We start from the raw sequence: 24,604 nt of genomic DNA, 5'->3' as shown, positions 1-24,604 counted from the left end.
TGGTGATTTGTTTTGGAAAATCTGGTGTAAAAATCAGATTTTTACACCCTAAATTCCTGGGTTTATTCAAGTGTAAATTCCTAAATTTGCGCTTTAAATTCCTGGTGTGTTTGATTTCCATGGAGGTTGGTAAAAGAGAAGGAAAACAATTCTAAGGGTGACAATTGTTGGAGAGTTTTCTTGGAAAATCTGGTGTCAAAATCAGCAATATTGTGCTTTAAATTCCTGGTGTGTTGGATTTCCATGGAGGTTGGTAAAAGAGAGGGAAAAGAATTATAAGGGTGACAATTGTTGGAGAGTTTTTTTGGAAAATCTGGTGTCAAAATCAGCAATATTGTGCTTTAAATTCCTGGTGTGTTGCATTTCCATGGAGGTTGGTAAAAGAGAGGGAAAAGAATTATAAGGGTGACAATGTGGGGGATCCATCCCGGCTGTTGGGTGGATGTTGGGTGTTCCAGAGGAACATCAACAGCAGGAATGTTGGTGATTTGTTTTGGAAACTCTGGTGTAAAAATCAGATTTTTACACCCTAAATTCCTGGGTTTATTCAAGTGTAAATTCCTAAATTTGTGCTTTAAATTCCTGGTGTGTTTGATTTCCATGGAGGTTGGTAAAAGAGAGGGAAAACAATTATAAGGGTGACAATTGTTGGAGAGTTTTTTTGGAAAATCTGCTGTAAAAATCAGCAATATTGTGCTTTAAATTCCTGGTGTGTTGGATTTCCATGGAGGTTGGTAAAAGAGAGGGAAAAGAATTATAAGGGTGACAATTGTTGGAGAGTTTTTTTGGAAAATCTAGTGGAAAAATCAGCAATATTGTGCTTTAAATTCCCGGTGTGTTTGACTTCTATGGAGGTTGGGTAAAGAGAAGGAAAACAATTCTAAGGGTGACAATTGTTGGGTGAAAATCCCTAAAGTTGTCCTGTTGTCTGGGATCTTCACACTCCAGTCCTCAGAAATCCAGCTGGAGCTCTGGAAGAGGGAACAGTTGGAGCAGGGAACCCAAGAGCTTGGGAAAGTCTCCCTGTTCACCTGGATCAGCAATGTCAGGGAACCCCCAGTGTTGCAGCTGAATAAACCAGAATCACCTAGGATTTGTGCTTTAAATTCCTGGTGTGTTTGATTTCCTTAAGAGGTTGGTAAAAGAGAGGGAAAAGAATTATAAGGGTGACAATTGTTGGAGAGTTTTCTTGGAAAATCTGGTGTCAAAATCAGCAATATTGTGCTTTAAATTCCCGGTGTGTTGGATTTCCATGGAGGTTGGTAAAAGAGAAGGAAAACAATTCTAAGGGTGACAATTGTTGGGTGAAAATCCCTAAAGTTGTCCTGTTGTCTGGGATCTTCACACTCCAGTCCTCAGAAACCCAGCTGGAGCTCTGAATGAGGGAACCCAAGAGCTTGGAAAATCTTGTTCGCCTGGATCAGGAATGTCATGGAACCCCCAGCATTGCAGCTGGATAAACCAGAATTACCTGGGAATAAATTCAGTTTTTCCAGGCCTAACCTTATTTTATCAAGCTCAAGATGGTTGGCAACTCCTGCTGCACCTCCCTGGTGTGACCCCCTTGGGCCAGGACACTGCGTTAATCAGTTATTTTTAATTAGGACAATCATCAGGGATTTTCTTGCCAAGGTGATGAATTAAACTCTTTGCTCTTGGAATTGCAACGGACAGGCAGGAACTGGGAACAGGGAATTCAGAAGCCTTCAGTATGAGCTCCTCCAGGAAGGAGGGGTTTGCTGCTTTTGTTGTTCATTCCATGATTGTTCCCAATTTAAGGGGAAGATTTAGAGCTAAAGTAGTGGAAGTTTATTCTGTGCTGGTTTAGGGATGGTGTTTCCAGCATTCCAATTTTTTCCTGATCTTTCCACAGGATGCTCTCAGATTTGGGTTGCAAATTGCATGGAAATTGTTTTCCAGCTGCTGTTTGATCAGATGCTGGGGAATTGGGGTTATAAAATATGGAATTGTGCATTCCAAGAATGCTTTCACACTTCCACGTTGACTCAAATTTTCCAGTTCTTCTTGGCATGGAAACTCCTTTTGGTTTCAATGCTGGAAGAATTAAACAATCCTGGATTGGGAGTTCGTAAAATCACAGAATTGTGGAATGGTTTGGGCTGGAAAGGAGATGAAAAATGAACCAGTGCCAACTCCTCCCATGGGCAGGGATATTTTCCACTCCAAGCCTTGAACATTCCCAGGGATTTCTAATCTGTAGGATTTGAGGCTGCCCGTGATGGTTCTGGGAGGAGAAATGAATTAATGACAAAAAAATTCTATTTTTTTCCTTTTCTCTCCTGTCACTCCTTCCTGCTTTACCAAAGCACACATTTGTGCCTTTTTTGTCTTTCCAACGTTTGTTCTTTTAACTCCGGGATCAACGGATGTCGTTCTTTGGGGTCTGATGACTCAGGGATGTCTCTGATCTGCTCCAAGTCATCCTCGCAGTGATGCCACTCTGGGGGGCCTCCCTTTGAACACAGATCTTCAGATTTATCAAATCTTCCCATTTTTACAGCTCTCTTTGCTGCCTTTCCCACCAAAATTTTCCCCTGGGGTTATTTCCAGGCAGGGAAATTCCTGTGTGCAGAGTGGTGGTTGCGCTTTCTAATTGCTGGAAATTTTCTGGGATTTCTCCTCTAAATTTTCATGGAGTCTTCTCAGCACCAGTGAGGTTTTTGGGAGGAATAATAAAAGGGTATGAGAATTACCAGAAAGAAGGAGAATTAAAAATAATCACGCTGTTAATCCCAAAAATTCACCTCACTCCTAATTAAATACAAGACTTTGAGCACCCCAACACATCCTTGACTGTCTGCTTGTTATCCATGGAGTGATTTTTTGAGATGTTCCATGTGATTAATATTTATTATTCCCGATTTCCCACCTTCTCACGCCCAGCTTTGGAATGCAGCATTAGTTGCCATAGAAATAATTTTCCTGGCTGGAATTTTTAAAGCACTTTATCCCCGCTCAGGTGAGGTGAACGCAGCCCTTTTTCCCATAAATTGCAGCTGTCAGGAGAGGTTGGTTTGATTTTTGGATAAAACCCTGCCAAGTTTGGAGCAGGATCACCCTGTGGGGACCTGTCCTTTTCCCAGATTTTATCCAGGCTCCATGGCCTGGGCTGTCCCTGCTCTCCAGCTCCAAAGGGATGTGCCAGGATATCCAAAGGCCACCTACCCCTGGACACAAATGAGGGATTTCCTGGATTGAATAGTTAAGAGGTGACATTTTATCCCCGCTGGTGACAATCTCCTGCCCAGCCTTGAGGAATGTGTTTTTTCCTGATTTTTCTTGGAAATTCTCACCCGTGCAGGCAGGTTCAGTCATTGGAAAAAAAAACAACTTGAGCCTTTCCAAAGTGTGGAATGACATTTGGATCATGGGGAGCAGAGAAAGAACCATCCGATGAGCAGAGATCGGCTGGGATTTTGAATTCCTGGTATTCCACTGAAGGATGAATGGGAGGGTTTGTCCAGGCTTTTTTTTCCAGGCTTTTTTCCCAAGTAACAACAGGAACTGGTCTCAAGTTGTTCCAGGGAAGGTTTATATTGGAGATAAGGAAAAATTTAATGGAAAAGATTGCCCTGGGGCAGTAGTGGAGTCGCCACCCCTGAAGGGATTTAAAATCCCTGTGGATGTGGCACTTGGGGACATTGGTCAGTGGTGGCCTTGGAAATGCTGGGATTCAATCTTGGATGGCTTTTCCAATCTCAGTGATTCCAGGAGTTTATAAAGACCTTGTTTGTCAATCCAACCTCCCCCTCCTTGGGCTTTGCTTTCCCCTGGCTGTGATTTTTCCAGTGGTTCACCCCCAGGTGCTGCCCCACCTCGGGTGACGTTATCCCGGTGGGAATGGCACATTCCAGCACAATATTCCGGTGGGAATGGCACATTCCAAGCAGCAAAAGGTGCAGAGCTGACAGGGGACAGTGTCCAAGTGCTCCCCCAGTCCCTGCCAGTGCTGCAGGGTCACCTCTGGCCCTCCCACCGTGTCCCCCCCTCTCCCAGGTGCTGCCTCCCCACTCCCATTCCCGAGGCTCAGGAAGGAGCAGCTGCCAGTGCCACACGTCATTCCAACTGTCCGGTTATCTCGGCTGTTTGAGGGGCCTGGAAAGGCCCGGGGTGGCCTTGGGGCAGCCCGCGTATCGAAGGACGAGAAGAGGCTTCAGTTCTTCTTTCGGTTTTTATGTTTATTAATTGTTTATCTAAAAGATGTTCTTTCAGCCGAACAGAGCTCTGCTCAGCAGCCAGCCATGAGCACACTGTGCTGCCCTCCGGACAGTCACCTATCTTTATACCCATGGTTACGTGTACAATATTTATCATTTTTCCCCAATACCATTTATTCTCATTGCTGGGTGCACTCTCAGTAATAACCAATCCAAAGGTGCCACCGTGGCCAAAGAAGATGGAGGAGAAGAGGAAGAAGAAGAAGGACAGGACACGCCCCAATTCCTCCATCTTACTTCTCTAAACCCCCCTGTACAGAAATCCTAAACCCTGTGTCTCACCCTCTAATTAACTAATCCCTTCGCCATTCACCCCGGTGAAGCCCTCATCCTTGTCGTCTCCTGTGTAGGATCAAAGTCCAGCCACCAGACACTTCTGGCAACATTCCAGGACTCCCGAGACCCCCAAGGTGGTCTCGGTGGCTCAGCACCTCAGGACTGAGATCTTGAGATCCGACATCCAACCATCTGGAAGCTGCACACTCCGGGATTTTTTCTTTTTTCTTTCCTGTTTGGAGGTTGCAACACATCTTAACGAGATCCCACCTCCTCCTCCTCACATCCTCCTGCCACCCTCCTTCCAGGCAGGGCCATCGGAGCACGTCCCTTTCTCCCGGAAAAATCCAGGAGTGCTCACGGTGCTGCTGGGGTGTGAAGAACGTGATGGATCCGTGGCTTTCCCGGGAAGCAAAGCAGGGGAGGATCTGCTTTTAGGAGCTCTGGAATTTCTCCCTGCCTCTGTTTGGTCGTGTTTTCTTCCCACTTGTAGGAGTTGGGTGCTGTGCTGATGCCACTGAGGCAGCAGGAGCTGCTCCCCTTGGAGCTGCCAGGAGATCCCGGTGGTTTCCTGGGATTGTGAGCCCGGAGCAGAGACAGGGAAATGCTGCTCCAGAGGGGTGTGAGCTTGGAAAAACACATCCTGCCTGCTGGGAATTGGGGTGGCCAAAGGAGGGGGATCCAAGTGACAAAAAGCAGGGAATGGTTGGATTGGAAGGAGCCTTGAAGCTCATATTTATATATATGATTCCATATGTGTGTGTATATATACATATATATTTATATATTTATATATATATATTTATATATTTATATATATTCCATATTTATATACCATATTTATATGCATTATATATTATATTTTATATATTATATACATTATATAATTATATCTATTATATATATATTATAAAAAGCAGGGAATGGTTGGATTGGAAGGAACCTTGAAGCTCATATTTATATATATGATTCCATATGTGCATATATATATATATATTCCATATTTATATACCATATTTATATGCATTACATATTATATTTTATATATTATACACATTATATAATTATATCTATTATATATATATATTATAAAAAGCAGGGAATGGTTGGATTGGAAGGAGCCTTGAAGCTCATATTTATATATATGATTCCATATGTGTGTGTATATATATATATAATTTATTTATTTATTTATTTATTTATTTTTATATTTATATTTATATATATTTATATATATTCCATATTTATATACCATATTTATATGCATTATATATTATATTTTATATATTATATACATTATATAATTATATCTATTATATATATATATAATAAAAAGCAGGGAATGGTTGGATTGGAAGGAGCCTTGAAGCTCATATTTATATATATGATTCCATATGTGCATATATATATATATTCCATATTTATATACCATATTTATATGCATTACATATTATATTTTATATATTATACACATTATATAATTATATCTATTATATATATATTATAAAAAGCAGGGAATGGTTGGATTGGAAGGAACCTTGAAGCTCATATTTATATATATGATTCCATATGTGCATATATATATATCTATTCCATATTTATATACCATATTTATATGCATTACATATTATATTTTATATATTATACACATTATATAATTATATCTATTATATATATATATTATAAAAAGCAGGGAATGGTTGGATTGGAAGGAACCTTGAAGCTCATATTTATATATATGATTCCATATGTGTATATATATATATATATTCCATATTTATATACCATATTTATATGTATTACATATTATATTTTATATATTATACACATTATATAATTATATCTATTATATATATATTATAAAAAGCAGGGAATGGTTGGATTGGAAGGAACCTTGAAGCTCATATTTATATATATGATTCCATATGTGTATATATATATATATATATTCCATATTTATATACCATATTTATATGTATTATATATTATATTTTATATATTACACACATAATATAATTATATATATTATATATATATTATATATATATTATATATATATTATATTTTTATATATGGAATTCATGGAGTCATGGAATGGTTTGGATGGGAAGGAACTTAAAGCCCCTCCAGTGCCACACCCTGACACGGACAGAGACACCTCCCACTGTCCCAGGCTGCTCCAGCCTGGCCTTGGACATTTCCAGGGATCCAGGAGCAGCCACAGCTGCTCTGGCAATTCCATCCCAACCCTTCACCTCCCTCCCAGCCAGGAATTCCTTCCCAATGTTCCCTTTCCGTTAAAGCCATTCCCCATTACCCTGTCACTCATAAACTCCTTGGGAAGCACCGAGCTCTCCCCATGAGCAGACCCAGGTAACTGTGGCACATTGTAGAAACTCCTTAATTATTTCAAATGCATCCCCCTAATTACTCCCTGTGATTAGTGGAGCCTCCTCTGACACTGCAGAACAGGATCCTGCCTTCTCCTAGTTAATGCCTGGAAAGGAAAAATTCCCATTCCCTGGCACTCCATCCATTAGGCCAGAAAAGGCAGCATTCCCAAAAACCCCTCAACAAAAACCCCACATTCTGTTTGATCAGCTTTGAGTCAGACATGAAAGGCTCTTTTGGGGCAGAGTGGGTGCCACATTTTTGGTTTTAATTGATAAGAATCCTTATCAGGAGCTGCTGCAGCCCAGGGAGGGGGGGTGGGGGTCCCTCACACGGGAGCAGCTGCTTTCCCACCCCACTCTGCAGCTCCTTGGAGCAGTAATTGGAGCCTTGTTAGGAAAATTGATGCTGATTCCATCTGACACCCCTCAGTTCACGGGAAGACTTTACAAATGTTCACTGAGCACCTGACAAAACCCAGCCTGACTCATGACTAAATTAGCCTGGATTTTATGCTGGAGAAAACCCTTTCCTGAATGTTTGACTCCCGTTTAGCAAGGAAAAATGTTTCCATCCTGCTCTGGCATGAAAAGCAATCTGTGGTGAGGCTTCACATGACGTTTGTGCTGCTCCAAGGAGTTTATTTGATGTTTTTCTCCCCCCCGAGCACAGCACCTGAATTCACACCTCTGCAGAGCTCTGCAGGGCTCCGAGCCTGCCCTGCTCTGTCTGCCGGGAGGGAGGAGCAGGAATTGTGCCAAAAATCCAGGGCAGGAATCTCAGCATCCACAGCACGGAGTGAGGGACTCCTGGAGCTGCACCAGGATCTTTGGGAATGAGCCACTGGTGCCTCTGAGCTCATCTCTAATGTCCCTTGCATCCCAAACCATTCCATTATTCCAATGGTTTGCAAGCTGATAAAAGGAATTAACTGCTGTTAATTCTCCTGTTAGAACTCCTGTTTTTATCCTGAATAATTTGAGCAGTTCCTGCCACTTTTCCCGTTTCCAGGTGGCTGCTTGTCTCTCCACAAGGAATGTGTTTGCAGGTTCCTAAAAAAGGCTTGGAAGTGCTGAGGGAAAGAGGTCCAATCCAGATAAAAAGAGGTTCAATCCAAAGAGGTTAAATCCAGGGAAAAAAGCAGCAGCAGGGAAGGCAAGTTTGGGTTGGGAATATCCAGCCCAGACTTGTTACAGCCTCAACAGTCATTGGGATGAGCCTGGAGGGAATCTCATGGAGCTGGGAATGACATCGAGGTTGGGGAGAGGCACCAGAGCAGTTCCATTTTGACATTTGGGCAGCTTGAATGTGCCAGAAATCCCACACAGAAAATTCCCAGCGCTCACAGAGCAGGACTTGTATTATTTTAAGGAAAACAAGACAAAATTCCAGTTTTCCTGAAATATGGACGCTTGTCCTCTGACTATTTTCCATCTGTTTTCACCCCTCCCGAAGCTCTGCAGTGTTTTGTTTTCCCTCTGTGCTGTCAGCTTGTATTTCCCTGTTCCTGACGGGCTCAGGAAAGGCTGGAGCAGCAGCTCTGGGATAAAGCACCAGGAGCTGCTTTTCCATGGGAGCACGGAAAACCATTCCTGTCTCCTGGCACAGGGCTGGGGGTGGCTCTGGAATAAAGGCTGGAGCTGGGAGGTGAGCCTGGGAAGGAATGGGTTTGATGAGTACATGGATAATTTGGTAACCAGGGAAACCAGCAGCTGATGCAGATCAGGCGGTGCTGGCGGCTCTGGAGGGAGATCTCCCAAGGAAACGCTCGGGAGGCTTTTTCTGGAGGATTATCAGGAATCCTTCCCATTGCTGTGGAAGGAGTGTTGGCCATGGAATCCCACCTGCAGAGCTGCCCCAGATCTGGGGACAGAGCAGGACATGGAGCTGCTGGAGTGATCCAGAGGAATCCACGGAGCTGCTCCAAATGCTGGAGCTGCTCTGGAGCTGGGAATGTTCCCTGGAGAGGAGAAGGCTCCAGGGAGAGCTCAGAGCCCCTGGCAGGGCCTGAAGGGACAGAAGTTGTTGCTGTTGGTGCCATCCAGGTTCAGGAAGTGATCAAATCCTCACGTTTTTCAAGGAAAAAAAGGCTGGGGTTTTAATAAACCCACAGGATTTAGGAGCTGTTCAACAGGAAAGAGCTGAAAACCAGGAAGGATGGGCACTGGGAGAGCTGGGAAGAAGGGAATTGGATCCAAGGGTGAGGCAATTCCAGGAATTCTGGGCAGGAGTTACCACCCAGGTGCCAAAATTGTTCAAAAATGCACCTCTGCTGGGGAAACAGGATAACTGGGAATGTTCCCCTGGATGGGAGAAGGATTCAGGGAGAGCTCAGAGCCCCTGGCAGGGCCTGAAGGGGCTCCAGGAGAGCTGCAGAGGGACTGGGGACAAGGGATGGAGGGACAGGAGCCAGGGAATGGCTCCCAGTGCCAGAGGGCAGGGATGGATGGGAGATTGGGAATTGGGAATTCCTGGCTGGGCTGGAATTGCCAGAGCAGCTGTGGCTGCCCCTGGATCCCTGGCAGTGCCCAAGGCCAGGCTGGACATTGGGACAGTGGGAGGGGTCCCTGCCATGGCAGATGTGATCCTTTCAATCCCTCCCAACCCAAACCATTCCAGGATTCTGTGATCCCACGAACTCCTAGAACTCTGGAGTTTGTTGCTTTTATATTTTGAGGGAAGAAATTCTGCTCCCAAAGCTTCACCCAGCTGAGGTGTCTGGTGGGGAGAATCGGAACAAATTTGGATTTTCCTGCTGGGATGGGGGAACGACCTCTCAGGATCATTCTGGGATATTTTAATCTCCGTGCTGGCGTTTCCATGGATAACATTTTCTCCTGGATTGAGCTCTCCTCCCTCCTCTGGCAGCTGGAATGGTTTGGGAAGCTCCAGGTGGATTTTGCTGCCTTTCACCTGAACACTTGGATGCTGCAGTGGAATTCATCAGGCTGGAAAGTCTTTATCCAGAAATATTTATATTCCCAACTAAGATTTATTCCCAAATACCTCTTTTAAAGGCTTCCCCTTTACTCCTCTCAAGGTTTTGGACAGCTCAGCCACTTGATTTTTAATTTTGTTTTGGCTGTTTAAAATAAACTTCTAAAAAACCCAAGAACCCTGAACTAGAAGAGCAGAAGTTGAAATAAATTCAAATATTTTATTTGGGTCAATATTTAAAAGTAATATTTAAAAGTAAATTGATACTATTTAAAAATAATTTTTTTAAATCCTAATTTTTTCTGTCCCAATTAAATTACTCCATGCCAGATGTTTGTTCTAGTGCTGTCCTACAGGCCCCCAGCACAGATGTTAAATAAAGCAAACTGAACCTAAATATTGAGTTTTCAAATAAATCTCATTTTCTCAGAGGGGATAAAAATCCAAGGAATTTTAAAATCCTTTTCTAGGATGCAGCAGCATCTCCATAGAACAATTTCTGTAGGGTTTTTCTCTTTTTCTGTATTATTTTTCTTCCTCAAATCCAGTTATATTAGAAATAAAAATTAAGTAATTTGAGATGGTTCCTGATTTCTTCACAGAAAAATCACACTGCTGTTCTGTTTTCTCTTTTCCTGTATTATATTTCTTCCTCAAATCCAGTGATATTAGAATTAAAAATCAGATATTTCCAGATAATTCTTAATTTCTTTTTACAGAGAAATCTTGCTGCACTTGGTACCTCTTTCCTGAATTTTTCTCCTTAGTTTTGATAATTCTTGATTTCTTTTCACACAGAAGTTCTGCTGCATGTGGAAACTCTTTCTTGAGTTTTCATATTAGGATATTAGACATGAAAAATTCCAAGTATTTCAAAATAAATCCTAATTTCTTTTTCCATAAATATTTTGCTGCACTTCCCTGATTTTTTCTTATTTTCAAGTAGCTTTTCTCCTCCTCTTCCAGTGGAATAACCTCAATATAATTTGGATCAATATTATCAGATTTTAAAATAATTCCAGTGCCATTCTGGGTTGAATCCTGGATCCTCCTGCAGATTTCGTGATTCAAGGAGATAAAAATAACGAGTGGGATTTTTTTCCTTCCCCCCCTTCCCATATGCCTGTCAATCAAAATGATAAAGATATTTCTGACTCGCAGGCTTTAATGGTGTAATTAGGGCTAATTACATGTTCCAATGATTACACATATGAACGCTAATTACATAATTGCAGACAATTATGCTAATGAGGTAAATACATCGTTAAGGAGAAAGCGCTGGCAAAATCCAGGGGATTTGCACCATGGCCGAAGAAAGTGGAATTACAACAAAAGAGAAATAATCCTGCGAGTTTGGGAAATCCAGGGGACATTCCCGTGTGTGGAATTGGAATGGTTTGGGTTGGAATGGCGGTGCTGGGAAAAGCCTTCAACCTTTGAGGAATCCTGGAATGGTGTAGTGGGAGGAGCCTTCAACTTCTACAGAATCGTGGAACGGTTTGGGTTGGAATGATGGTGTTGGGAAAAGACTTCAGCTGTTCAGGAATCATGGAATGGTGCAGCTGGGAAGAGCCTTAGAGTGCTAGGGAATCTTGGAATGGTTCGGGTTGGAATGGTGTGGTGGAATGGGCTGGAATGAGCCCATCCACTGTGAAAGAGCTCCATCCACTGTGGAGTACTGTGGAAAAGAAATCCAGGGAATTTGCACCAGAACCAAAGGAAGATGAATTAAGTAAAAGAGAAAAAAATCCTTGAAGTCTGGGAAGTCCAGGAGCCATTCCCCATGAAGGGAATTGGAACGGTGTAGCTGGGAAGAGCCTTTAAGTGCTATGGAATCTTGGAATGATTTAGGTTGGAATGGTGTGGTTGGGAATATTCCTTTAAAGGCAGTGGTATCATGGAATGGATGGATTGGGTTCCCAACAACACTATTCCATGAATGGATGGGCAGAAATGGTGAAATTGAGAAAAGCCTTTAAGTGCTATGGAGTCTTGGAATGATTTGGGTTGGAATAGTGCTGTTGGGAAGAGCCCTCAGCTGCTATGGAATCATGGAATGGTTTGGGTTGGAATAGTGTTGTTGGGAAAAGTCTTCAAGTGCAGGGGAATCCATGGAAAGGATGGGTTGGGTTCCCAACGACACCATTCCATGAATGGATGGGCTGGAATGGTGAAACTGGGAAAAGCCTTTAAGTGTCATGGAATCTTGGAATGTTTTGGGTTGGAATGGTGTTGTTGGAAAGAGCCATCAGCTGTGGAGTGCTGTGGAAAAGAAATCCAGGGAATTTGCACCAGAACCAAAGGAAGATGAATTAAGTAAAAGAGAAAAAAATCCTTGAAGTCTGGAAAGTCCAGGAGCCATTCCCCATGAATGGAATTGGAACGGTGTAGCTGGGAAGAGCCTTTAAGTGCTATGGAACCTTGGAATGATTTGGGTTGGAATGGTGTGGTTGGGAATATTCCTTTAAAGGCAGTGGTATCATGGAATGGATGGATTGGGTTCCCAACAACACTATTCCATGAATGGATGGGCAGAAATGGTGAAATTGAGAAAAGCCTTTAAGTGCTATGGAGTCTTGGAATGGTTTGGGTTGGAATAGTGTTGTTGGGAAGAGCCCTCAGCTGCTATGGAGTCTTGGAATGGTTTGGGTTGGAATAGTGTTGTTGGGAAAAGTCTTTAAGTGCAGGGGAATCCATGGAAAGGATGGGTTGGGTTCCCAACGACACCATTCCATGAATAGATGGGGTGGAATGGTGAAACTGGGAAAAGCCTTTAAGTGTCATGGAATCTTGGAATGTTTTGGATTGGAATGGTGTTGTTGGAAAGAGCCGTCAGCTGTGGAGTGCTGTGGAAAAGAAATCCAGGGAATCTGCACCAGAACCAAAGGAAGATGAATTAAGGAAAAGAGAAAAAATCCTTGAAGTCTGGAAAGTCCAGGAGCCATCCCCATGAAGGGAATTGAAATGATTTGGATTGAAGTGGAGTAGTTGGGAAGAGCCTTGGAATGGTTCAGGTTGGAATGATGTAGCTGGGAAGAGCCTTAGAGTGCTAGGGAATCTTGGAATGGTTTGGGTTGGAATGGGAAGTTGGGAAGAGCCTTTAAAGGCAGTGGAATCATGGAATGGATGGGTTGGGTTCCTAACAACGCCATTTCATGAATGGATGGGCTGGAATGGTGAAATTGGGAAAAGCCTTTATGTGCTATGGAATTCTGGGATGATTTGGGTTGGAATGGTGTTGTTGGGAAGAGCCATCAGCTGTTGTGGAGTCTTGGAATGGTTTGGGCTGGGAGAACCTCAAATCCCCCCCAGTGCCACCCCTGCCATGGCAGGGACACCTCCCACTGTCCCAGGGTGCCCCAATGTCCAGCCTGGCCTTGGGCACTGCCAGGGATCCAGGGGCAGCCACAGCTGCTCTGGCAATTCCAGCCCAGCCAGGAATTCCCAATTCCCAATCTCCCACCCATCCCTGCCCTCTGGCACTGGGAGCCATTCCCTGGCTCCTGTCCCTCAGGCAGTTATGGGTTAGTGGCTTTTCCCCTTTTCCCAGTGCTGTTTTATCCAGTTTTAAACATTCCCTGATTTTTAGCTCTCTTCTCTTCCCTTTGGAAATTCCCATTGTTGCTTCCCACTGTGCTGATTCCCTTAACCCTGCCTTTCCAAACCTTTAATCCCAGCCCTTAGTCCTGGTTTTATTCCTAGCTGCAAGCTGATCCAGGCCTTTTTAAATTTTTTTTTTTCCTTTCCATCTCCTTGCAATTCTCCTGAAATGTGGGAAGCGTTCCCAGATTCCGCTCCTTGGCACTGGTGGGAGTTGTTGGAAGGTGTGCCAGGAGTGCTCCACAAGACATGAATGATGCTATTTGGGATTACTGGAGTTTGCAGAGTTTTTCTTCTCCTGGAATTGGAAATGAGCTGGAATCTCACCCAGTGGGTTGCCAACACCTTTCCAATTCCTTTTCCCAGAACAAAGGAATTGCTGGGATCTTTTCAAGCCGTGCCAGGTTCGGGGAAGGAGAGATTTGATCCTTTTCCAGTGTTTTTTAACATTGTTTGAGGTGTTTTCCTGCCTGGAGGAGACTTTGCCAGTTTAGCCTCTGGAAAAAAGGGAAAATCGGTGTTCACAGAGCAAAAACCATGGAAACACTGAGTCAAAATCTTTGGAATTTCCATCCTGACTGATTCCACATATTCCTTGTCCTGTCTCCAACACCTGGAGTGCGCAGGTAGGACATGGTCAGGCTGATATTTTGGAATTGCCTGATGGAAAAGTTGCATCCAATGACTGGGATTGATTATATTGCCACCAAGCAATAATCTCCTTTTTGGAATGTGTTTAGATCCCAGAATTTTGTATCATCACATTTTTAATACTTTGTGACCATCAAGACCTCATCATTTGAAAGGAAAAGGGGATTTTTTAGGAAAAATCCCAAACAAATAACCCTTGTTCAGCCAGTTACTCTGATTCCTGATTTTCTAAGGAATTTTTTATATGGAATATCTGATTTTTTTTTTAAGGAATCAGGGAGTTTTTTGCAGGATCTGTGACTGGTTCTCAGCAGCTGCTGCTCCTGCCTGGCCAAGCTGGGCTGCCAAATCCCTCGTATGGAGATTCCCACCCTTTTCCCATTTTTCTCTGCTCCCCCTCCCCAGTTCTCTCACTTTTCCAGCAAAATCAAATGTCAGCTCCTTTCTTTGTCACCACAGCTGAACCCGGTGGCAGCTCAGACTCTCACTCCCATTTTGGGATCAGGGAAAGCATTGGGAGGAATTGGGATCCTGTGGGAGGAAAATATGGCACAGCTGATTGGGATGACTGGGAGATTTAGGGTTTGGATCACTGGAAAGTTTAAGGTTTGGATCTCCAGGAGATTTAGGGTTAGGCCACTGGGAGATTAAATTTTGGATCTTTGAGATTTAGGGTTTGGATCGCTGGGATATTTAAGGTTTGGATCTTTGAGATTTAGGGTTTGGATCACTGGGAGATTTAGAGTTTGGATCATTGGAAAATTTAGGGTTTGGATCACTGGAAAATTTAGGGTTTGGATCACTAGGAGATTTAGGGTTTGGATCACAGGGACATTTAAGGTTTGGATCTTTGAGATTTAGGGTTTGAATCACTGGGAGATTTAAGGCTTGGATCACTGGGAGATTTAAGGTTTAGATCACTGGGAGATTGAATGTTTGGATCTTTGAGGTTTAGGGTTTGCATCACTGGGATATTTAAGGTTTGGATCTCTGGGAGATTTAGGGTTTGGATCACTGGAAAATTTAAGGTTTGGATCACTGAGAGATTTAGGGTTAGGTCACTGGGAGATTTGAGTTTTGGATCTTTGAGATTTAGGGTTAGAGCACTGGGAGATTTAGGGTTTGGATCATTGATATTTAGGGTTTGGATTGTTGACAGATTTAAGGTTTAGATCTTTGAGATTTAGGGTTTGGATCTCTAAATGATTTTGAGTTTGGATCTCTGGGAGATTTAGGGTTTGGATCTGTGGGAGATTTAAGGTTTGGATCATTGAGATTTAGGGTTTGGATCACTGAGACATTTAAGGTTTGGATCCCAGGGAGATTTGGATTTGGATCATTGAGATTTAGTGTTAGGATCACTGGGAAACTCAAGATTTGGTTCGTTGATATTTAGGGTTTGCATTACTGACAAATTCAGGGTTTGGATCACTGAGATTTGGGATTTAATTCAGAAAATTTCCTGGAAATGAGGTTGGGGTTCATTTTCAGTCTCACCAGGATATTCTGGAAATACCAACGAGCTCTGATGTGAGCAAAACCTGGGATGCATCAACTCCCAAAGTTTAGGAATTTTCCTGGAGTTTCTTCCTCTCCTGTTGGCACTGTCTGAAGGACAACACGATTTTTCTGGACTATTTTTAATGGAGTTTTAAAAATGGGAACAGGTTTAATCAAACAGACTGATTTTGATCTGCAGGGAATCAATAACCTCGGTGATGTTCAGAGCACGACACGATGGGAACAGATCCCTTAAACCCGGCCTGGGGGAGCTCCACAGAGCTGGATTTAGTCTGGTCTGGAAGGGGCTTCCCAAAAACCAGCCTGTGGAATCTGCCTTGGAGGAGGGTGGGAATGTTGTGTGGGCCTGATGGAGAAAAAAATCAGGGATGGGTGAAACTTTGGAGACTGAGCTTGGCATTGGTGAGGACCCACCTCAGATCTTGTGGTCAGTTGGGACCATTCATGACAGGAAGGACATGGAGGGGCTGGAGCTGGGCAGGGGCTGCAGAATCCCTGAGGAGCTGGGCAGGGGCTGCAGAATCCCTGAGGGAGCCGGGCAGGGGCTGCAGAATCCCTGAGGGAGCCGGGCAGGGGCTGCAGAATCCCTGAGGAGCCGGGCAGGGGCTGCAGAATCCCTGAGGGAGCTGGGCAGGGGCTGCAGAATCCCTGAGGAGCCGGGCAGGGGCTGCAGAATCCCTGAGGGAGCCGGGCAGGGCCTGCAGAATCCCTGAGGAGCCGGGCAGGGCTCACCTGGAGCAAAGCAGGCCCAGGGGCCCTTGTGGCTCTGCACAGCTCCTGCCAGGAGGGCACAGCCGGGGGGGTCGGGCTCTGCTCCAGGGAACAGGGACAGGAGCAGAGGGAACGGCCTCAGGCTGGGCCGGGGCAGCTCAGGGTGGGCACAGCAGGAATTTCCCCATGGAAAGGGGGCTCAGGCCTTGGCACTGCCCAGGGAGGGTTGCAGTGCCCATCCCTGCAGGTGTCCCCTGGAGGTGGCACTGAGAGCTCTGGGCTGGGGACAAGGTGGGCATTGGGCACAGCTGGGGCTCTGATCTTGGAGCTCTTTTCCAACCTCAGGGATTCTGTGAGGTTTAGATTGGATATTTGGGAAAATTTCTTCCCTAAAAGGGTTCCCCGGCCCTGGCACAGGTACAGGGTGGAGTCCCCAAACCTGGAAGGATTTAAATCCGTGTGGATGTGGCACATGGGGACATGGGACACTGTGGCCTTGGCAGTGCCATGCTGGACTTTATGATCTTGGAGGACTTTCCCAAATTTCATGATTCTGTGAAATTATGAGGGACAGGAATCCTCTTAAAACCAATTTGCGGTTTATGAAGAAGGCCTTGGTTGGTTTTGTTTCGCCTTTTTGTTTGTCTGGGGTTTTTATTGTGTTCCTTTATTTATGACACTTCCCAGCCCCAAATCTTCATGTCAGCCCCAAAATCCCTCCCCTAATGATTGTCACAAGTAATGGAGTCTAGATTTTTATTGCCGAAGGGTTAGAGAAGAAACATTTCCTGGTGTGGAGCTCAGTTGAGTCATTGTCATCCCTGACAGCATTTTGGGAATGCTCTGTGAAGCTGCTTCCCTGTTTTTTACTCCTTCAGGGGGAATAAAATGAGTGGAGATGGAGAGAAGGAAAAGCAGAAACAACACCTGAAATTGTTGTTTTAAGAGGGAAAAAAATTCTCAGTTTGAGCTGCCTGGGTTTCACTATGGCTTTGTCACTTTGAACCACGATTCTGCTCCGAGGAGTGAATTTGAAGTGGAAAAAACTCAGTGTTAGGCATTTTCCCCTCTCTGTTTAGACTGCAGTGTTCAAATTTAATGACACAAACACATTTCGATGCCTTTTTACTCTTGAGGGAAACAAATCCCTCTGGGAACCGGGAACTGCAGGCTCCTGGTTTCCCAGTCCTGCTTGGGATGGGAGGGAGCAGCTCCAAAGATCTCCATCCTCCAAAGATCCCATTCCCAAAGGGGGTGAAGGCATCACCTCTGGGTTGGGGTAACAGCCTGGGGTAAACTGGGACCTAAAAGAGGTTGGTCAGAGAGACAAATTCCTGGGAAAACTTGGAATGCTCAATGATTTTTAGGGAAGAATTGGGATTCGCACCTTTGGACACTGAGGGTGGCGCATTGGTGGCGGTTGGGTGGTGGAAATGCCGAACCTGGGAATGGTTTAATGGAGCTGATCCTGGTGCTGAAGAGGAGATTTCCAGTCCCTGGGTCCATCCTGAAACTTCCAGCATTCCCAGAAATATCCTTTGGAAGTGCTGACTCTGATTTGATGGAACAGAATGGGATGAAGAAGTTTTACAGGAACATTTGGGGCTGAGCAAACAGGAAGTGATTCCTGATCAATTTTGTTACTTCCTTAACTTTGCCTTCCATATTGGAAATTGCTCCATGATCGATTTCTGCTCCCCTCTGGGTGTTTTATATCTGTTGATGGTTATTCCCTTATTTTTCCTGGGATACTCTGCCATTGCTGAGTTTATCCCTTGCTGTCCTGAAGAAATTGTTGTTATTTTAATGAGTTCTGGAGGTTTCTTTCAGACCTTTCCTTGATATTCTACATCTTCATCATCCACCTCTCAGAGAGGGCCCTTTCCTTGGATTTTAACCCAAGGGAATTGTGGAAGCTTTGGATGGAGGCAATGGGAAATTCCTACTCTAATTATTTTCCGGTTTATGGAACAAAAATGTATTTTTTTAGCTCACTGGGGCTTCAGAGCAGTGCTGAGACATGGGGCAGCAGTGCTGACCATGGAGTACTGGGGAGCACTGGGATCACCTCCCTATTCCCAGTTCGTTCCATGGAATTCTGGAATGGATTTGATCAATTCCTGAACCTGGATGGCACCAACAGCAACAACTTCTGTCCCTGGGGAAAAAAAAAAAAATAAAAATAGGATTTAGACAGGTCCACAAGGGAAACAAGAGTCTGGATTTGGATTTATTTTATTTTTATTCTCATCCCCAGGCTTGATGTTGTGCTGGTTTAGAAGCTCAAAATGTCAAAATGTGTTGTATTTATTTGCCTTTAAAGAATTCCAGGGCATTCCCAGGCATTGAAGTTATGAGGATGTGTTTGTGATTCCAGGGGTTTGACATGGAATTCAAGCCTTGGAAAGCCTCCATAAAAAGGAATAATTAGGAATTCCAATGGAGTTTTGTCTGCTTCTTTCTGCCCATAAATTATTTATTATTTATTAATCTTTATTATGAAGGTGAATTAAAAAAAATAAAGTTGCTGAATAAAAAAGCAGGGAGAATTAAACAAAAATATCCAAAATTTGGAGCTGTTCAGATAATTTCCTCAAATTCCTGGCATTATTTAGGTAGATGCCAGTCCAGAATTCCCCACCAGGAAGATTCAAATAATCCCAAAAAAATCCCTCAGTGAAATTCCTGACCACAGCTCCCAGTTAATGCTGAAAAGGGCATTTTCCAGCCATGCAGGATGGAAAATCCATCATTCTTCAGTGGGATATTGATAGAAAAAATGTTTATGGATTATTCAGGATTAAAGTGTTAATTTTTTGGAAGCAGGGAAACTTCTGAAAGTCATGAGGAACAACATTGGAATCAAAGTAATCCAAATTCTTCAAAGATTGATTGCTGCAATTAATCATTGGCCATGTTATTCCAAGGCTTTTTGGAATAGAAATTCTTTTTTGGGAAAGAATTTGTGGGTATTTCCTTAAATCCTGCTTTTCCATTAAAAAAAGACTGATCAAACTGAGCAGGATAAAGGAATTTTATCACTTTATTTTTTTTAACCATTTTTTACCTGAAGTTTTACTGATTTACCTAAGAATGAAATATTTTTTTCCTCAGGATGCACTCACTAAAACCCTTTAAAATTATTTAGCAATTCCTTAAAATCTCTTTATTTTTTCCAGTAATATTTGGACTTTCAGCCTTGAAATGTAAGGAAAGTTTCCTCTGCAATCCCAAAGCCAAATCCCAAATTTTTGGGATTCCCACCTCTTGGATATCTGCCTGATTTTCCAGAGTTTGGATGCCAACGTGTAAAATCTGAATTCAAATGTGAAAGAATGAATTTTTAAAATTGATTTTATTTAATTGATTTTATTTATTTTTGGAGGTATCCCCAGATTCCAGTTTCAGGGTTAGTCTGGAATCTTTGGGAATAAAGTGAAAAAAAACGCTGAAACTTTTCCACAGGAGTTGTAGCTTTGTGGGTTTGCAGCTGTTTTTTCCATTATTTTCCAAAGTTTTGCTCTGCTGGAAAATAAAAGGAAATCTCCTTTTTGCAATGTGTTACAACAACCGAGCTGGAAAAGAGCAATTTCCTTGGGATCCCTGGCACGGAATCTGGATGCTCATGTCCTGCCTGTTCACAGCTCCTGTCACTGCTGGCTTTTCCTTGGATCAGGAAAAATTGTGTTTCCCTGGGAAAAAGGAAGTGTTGGGATGTGCAATCCCAAGGGCAGGAGTTGGCCCATAAAGGCAATTTAGCACCTTGGCATGGTGGAAGGCATTCCCAGATTGGAATTGGATGGGATTTACGGTCCCTTCCCACCCAAACCATTCCGTGATTCTGTGATTACAAAAATAAGAAAACCATCAGAAAAAAAAAAGGAAAAAAAGGAAATATGAATTCATTTCTCCTCCCAGACCCAGCACAGGCAGCCCCAAATCCCATGGATCAGAAATCCCTGGGAATGTTCAAGGCTTGGAGCAACCTGGGATAGTGGGAGGTGTCCCTGTCATGGCAGGGCCTGGAACAGGATCTTTAAACTCCTCCAACCCAAACCATTCCATGATCCCATGGAATGCAGCTCCTCAGGGGCTCTTGGATGAAGTGTCTGTTCCATGAACTGTTGAGTTTCTTGGGAATTTCCTTGAATCATCCAAGGTGAAATCCTGGTACCATTCACACAAATCTTGTGGTTTGGTGCTGAATTTCAGACTGTGCCCATTTTCCAGACCTAAAGTTATTCCAGGTTTTGGAGCCGAGTTTTAGACTGTGCCCATTTTCCAGACCTAAAGTTATCCTGGATTTCAGTGCTGAGTTTTAGACTCTGCCCATTTTCCAGACCTAAAGTTATTCCAGGTTTTGGAGCCGAGTTTTAGACTGTGCCCATTTTCAAGACCTAAAGTTATCCTGGATTTCAGTGCTGAGGTTTAGACTGTGCCCATTTTCCAGACCTAAAGGTAATCCTGGTTTTTGGTGCTTGCTCAGATCAGGTGGACCAAAACAGCAGGAAGTGCCTCTGACAGATTCCAAGATTCCAGTGTCTTCAACGAAACCCTGAGGATTTCCAACATCCAGAGACACCAGGGAGGCCGCTACTACTGCAAGGCTGAGAACGGCCTGGGCTCCCCGGCCATCAAATCCATCCGAGTGGACGTGTACTGTGAGTAAATCCTTGGAATTCTGCCTTTGCATCCTTTAGGAATGCCTTAAAATATCTGCTGTTCCCAAGAAACATTCAGCTCCTCGGGAATCCCAATTTTAATGGCGGATGCCGTGGGTGTGCGGAGTTTTTATGGTCGGAAGAATGTGGAGGGTTGGGATTGCAGGGAAAACGTGGATGTTTGGGATTGTGGTGAGGGATGTGAAGGACTGGGATTGCAAGGGAAATGTGAGGGATTGGGATGGCAGGAAAAAATGTGAAGGATTGGGATTGTGGTGAAAAATGTGATGGATTTGGACTGCAAGGAAAACATGAAGGATTGGATTGGAGTGAAAAATGTGAAGGATTGGAATTGTGGTGAAGGATGAGGAGGATTGGGATTGGAGTGAAAAATGTGAAGGATTGGAATTGTGGTGAAGGATGAGGAGGATTGGGATTGGAGTGAAAAATGTGAAGGGTTGGGATTGCAGGGAAAACGTGGATGTTTTGGATTGTGGTGAGGGACGTGAAGGACTGGAATTGCAGGGAAAACTGTGAGGGATTGGGATGGCAGGAAAAAACGTGAGGGATTTGGATTGGAGTGAAAATATGAAGGTTGGGATTGTGGTGAAAAATGTGAAGGATTGGGATTGCAAGGGAAATGTGAAGGGTTGGGATTGGAATGAAAAATGGGAAGGATTGGGATTGGAGTGAAAAATGTGAAGGATTTGGATTGGAGTGAAAAATGTGAAGGATTTGGATTGGAGTGAAAAATGTGAAGGATTGGGATTGTAGCGAAGGATGTGAAGGATTGGGGTTACAGTGAAAATGTAAAGGATGTGGGTTGCAGGGAAAAGTCTGAAGGATGTGGATTGCAAGGAAAAAATGTGAAGGATTTGGATTGCAGGGAAAAATGTGAAGGGTTTGGATGGAGGTGAAAAATAAGAAATATTTGAATTTCAGTGAAAATGTGAAGGATTGGGTTGCAGGGAAAAAATTGGAAAGATTGGGATTGTGGTGAGGAATACGAAGGATTTGGGTTGCTTTGGGCTCTGGAAGGGGCTCTGGGGTCTCCTCAGAGCCTTCTCTTCTCCAGGTGAACGTTCCCAGCCCTGCCAGCAGAGCTGCTCCAGCCCTTGGATCATCCTGGAGCCTCCTCTGCACTCCAGACTGTGAAATTTGCTTTGGGTTCACTCCTGGAATCCCAGAATGGTTTGGGTTGGAAGGGACCTTAAATCCCACCCATTCCAGAGCCTTCCATGGCAGGGACCCCTCCCACTGTCCCAGGGTGCCCCAGTGTCCAGCCTGGCCTTGGGCACTGCCAGGGATCCAGGGGCAGCCACAGCTGCTCTGGCAATTCCAGCCCAGCCAGGAATTCCCAATTCCCAATCTCCCATCCATCCCTGCCCTCTGGCACTGGGAGCCATTCCCTGGCTCCTGTCCCTCCATCCCTTGTCCCCAGTCCCTCTGCAGCTCTCCTGGAGCCCCTTCAGGCCCTGCCAGGGGCTCTGAGCTCTCCCTGGAGCCTTTTCCATGCGAATAATCCCAATTCTCCCAAGCTTTCATCATAGGATAAGTGCTGAAACCCTTGGATCATCTCCACCACCCGCTCTGCGCTCCCTTGTTTATTATAAATTAAGAAATAATCAACTATTTTTTTCTCTATTCAAATATATTTATTTCCCTTTTAGACCATTTAAAATCCAGAGTAGGGCATGGAGAGAGCAGTGGGGTCTCACCAGGAGCCCCTCCTCGTTATTTACACTCAATTAATTCCGAATTTCTCTTTTAACAGGGATTTATTTAAACCTTTTATGGAGCCTCTGGAAAAAATTTCTCTAAGTAGAGATGGATGTGCTCTAAAACCAGACTTTCCTAACCCAGTTTGTTGTTCATTAATTCCACAAAATTAAGTTTCTGTCATTTAAGAACTGGAGGAACGAGCATTAATTAGGTTTGGGATTATGAAACCAATAATTACTGACTTAGGATGTTAATACTCCCAATTTGTAACAATTATTCCGCGTCGAGCACGTCAGGTGGCCTTTGGCATCAACGCCTGTTTTTCCTGGCTTGGGAAATCCATTTTTCCTGATTTGTTTATGGAAAAATGGTGCAGGTACAGAGGGCATTAATAACCCAAAATTACTGTTAAAGAACCTCAGTCCCTGCAGTGTCAGAGTGGGATTCAATCTTGTTTATTCCACATTTTTCTGGTGGGTGCTCCTGGTCCAGCTGGATTTTCCAGCACGGTGGGGATCCAAAGTGAACTCTGGAACAGCCCGAGGGAAGTGGGATTAAAAATGCTTCCAATGACTCCATGTCTTGATTCGAGTGTGCTTGATTTAATGATAATCATCTGGAATTTTTTAATCAGCTCTGATTGCATTTTTTCCACGGAATTTCATCTTGGAATTGACCACACCACAGGTTCAGTTTGACCTCTTTTATCTCACAGCTCTGACTGCTTTTTAGAGCTGATTTTTCCTTTGCTGCTCTATTAAAAATCAATTTAAAGACTTTTTTTTCCCTAAAAACCATCTGATCATGGAGCTTTGAGGAATCCTCTCTCTGCCCAAGTTTTTCTGTTCAGCTGCTTCATTTTCTAAAAAAAATATCAATCTGGTTCTTCCCCAAACTGAACTGGGTTTCCTTCCATTTCCAGCTATTTTTATTTCTTATATTTATATTCCCTGGAGCCAAAAGAGCTCTTCTGTACTGATTTCCCTCATGTGGTGCTTACAGCCAATAATAATCTATATATAATACATATAATTTCTTTATCATTAATTTTATTTTCATTTTAAATTTACTTTTAAATAAATTTATTAAATTTTAAATAAATTTAAACTTATTTTTTATTTTTAAAATTTTGCTTTATTTTTTTTTAACTTTAAAATTTTATTCAAAATTATAATTATTAAATGTTCTCTTTGGAGAAGTTCAATGTTTTGTGCTTGCAACATCTTGTCAAGCACACTCAGGATTCCTCTGGATTTCTCCAGTGGCTCCACATCCTCCTGCTGTTGGATCCAGGGTTGGAGCAGCTCTGCAGGTGGACTCTCACCTGAGCAGGGCACAATTCCAGGTCATGTCCAGCCTCTGATCCCCCAACATTCCCAATCCTTCTCCTCAGGGCTCTTCCCATCCCTGTGGAGGTCGAGCATTGTCCTGGATGTTGTTGTTTGTTCTGCCTGCTCCCTGTTGGGTTTTTGGCTGTTTGGATGGCCTGGAAAGGCCCGGGGTGGCCTTGGGGCAGCCCGCGTATCGAAGGACGAGAAGAGGCTTCAGTTCTTCTTTCGGTTTTTATGTTTATTAATTGTTTATCTAAAAGATTTTCTTTCAGCCCGACAGAGCTCTGCTCAGCAGCCAGCCATGAGCACACTCCCTGCCCTCCCGGCAGCCACCTATCTTTATACCCATTGTTACGTGTACAATATTTATCATTTTTCCCCAATACCTTTCACCCTTATTGCCCGGTGCACTTTCAGTAATGACCAATCCCAAAGTGCCACCATCACCACAGAAGATGGAGGAGAAGAAGAAGAAGAAGAAGGACAGGACACGCCCCAATTCCTCCATCTTACTTCTCTAAACCCCCCTGTACAGAAATCCTAAACCCTGTGTCTCACCCTCTAA

General features: G+C 43.6%; 1 protein-coding gene across 2 annotated transcripts in view; it reads left to right on the top strand.

Annotated features, from left to right (window-relative positions):
- The window catches only part of MDGA2 (MAM domain containing glycosylphosphatidylinositol anchor 2), a 226,059-nt gene that overhangs the window by 63,129 nt on the left and 138,326 nt on the right, over positions 1–24,604 (top strand). For both annotated transcript variants that reach the window (XR_010440695.1, XM_064716005.1), the window contains exon 3: positions 20,812–20,986. Coding sequence is in view for 1 of the 2 variants with exons in the window: in XM_064716005.1 (XP_064572075.1) it covers positions 20,812–20,986 (175 nt within the window). In the remaining variant the exon portion in view is untranslated. The remainder of the gene's footprint in view (positions 1–20,811; positions 20,987–24,604) is intronic.

The sequence above is a fragment of the Zonotrichia leucophrys genome, chromosome 5 (genome assembly GCF_028769735.1).
Source record: "Zonotrichia leucophrys gambelii isolate GWCS_2022_RI chromosome 5, RI_Zleu_2.0, whole genome shotgun sequence".
Taxonomy (NCBI): domain Eukaryota; kingdom Metazoa; phylum Chordata; class Aves; order Passeriformes; family Passerellidae; genus Zonotrichia; species Zonotrichia leucophrys.
Note: the sequence above shows the minus strand (reverse complement) of the source record. Positions and strands in the feature narration are given on the sequence as shown.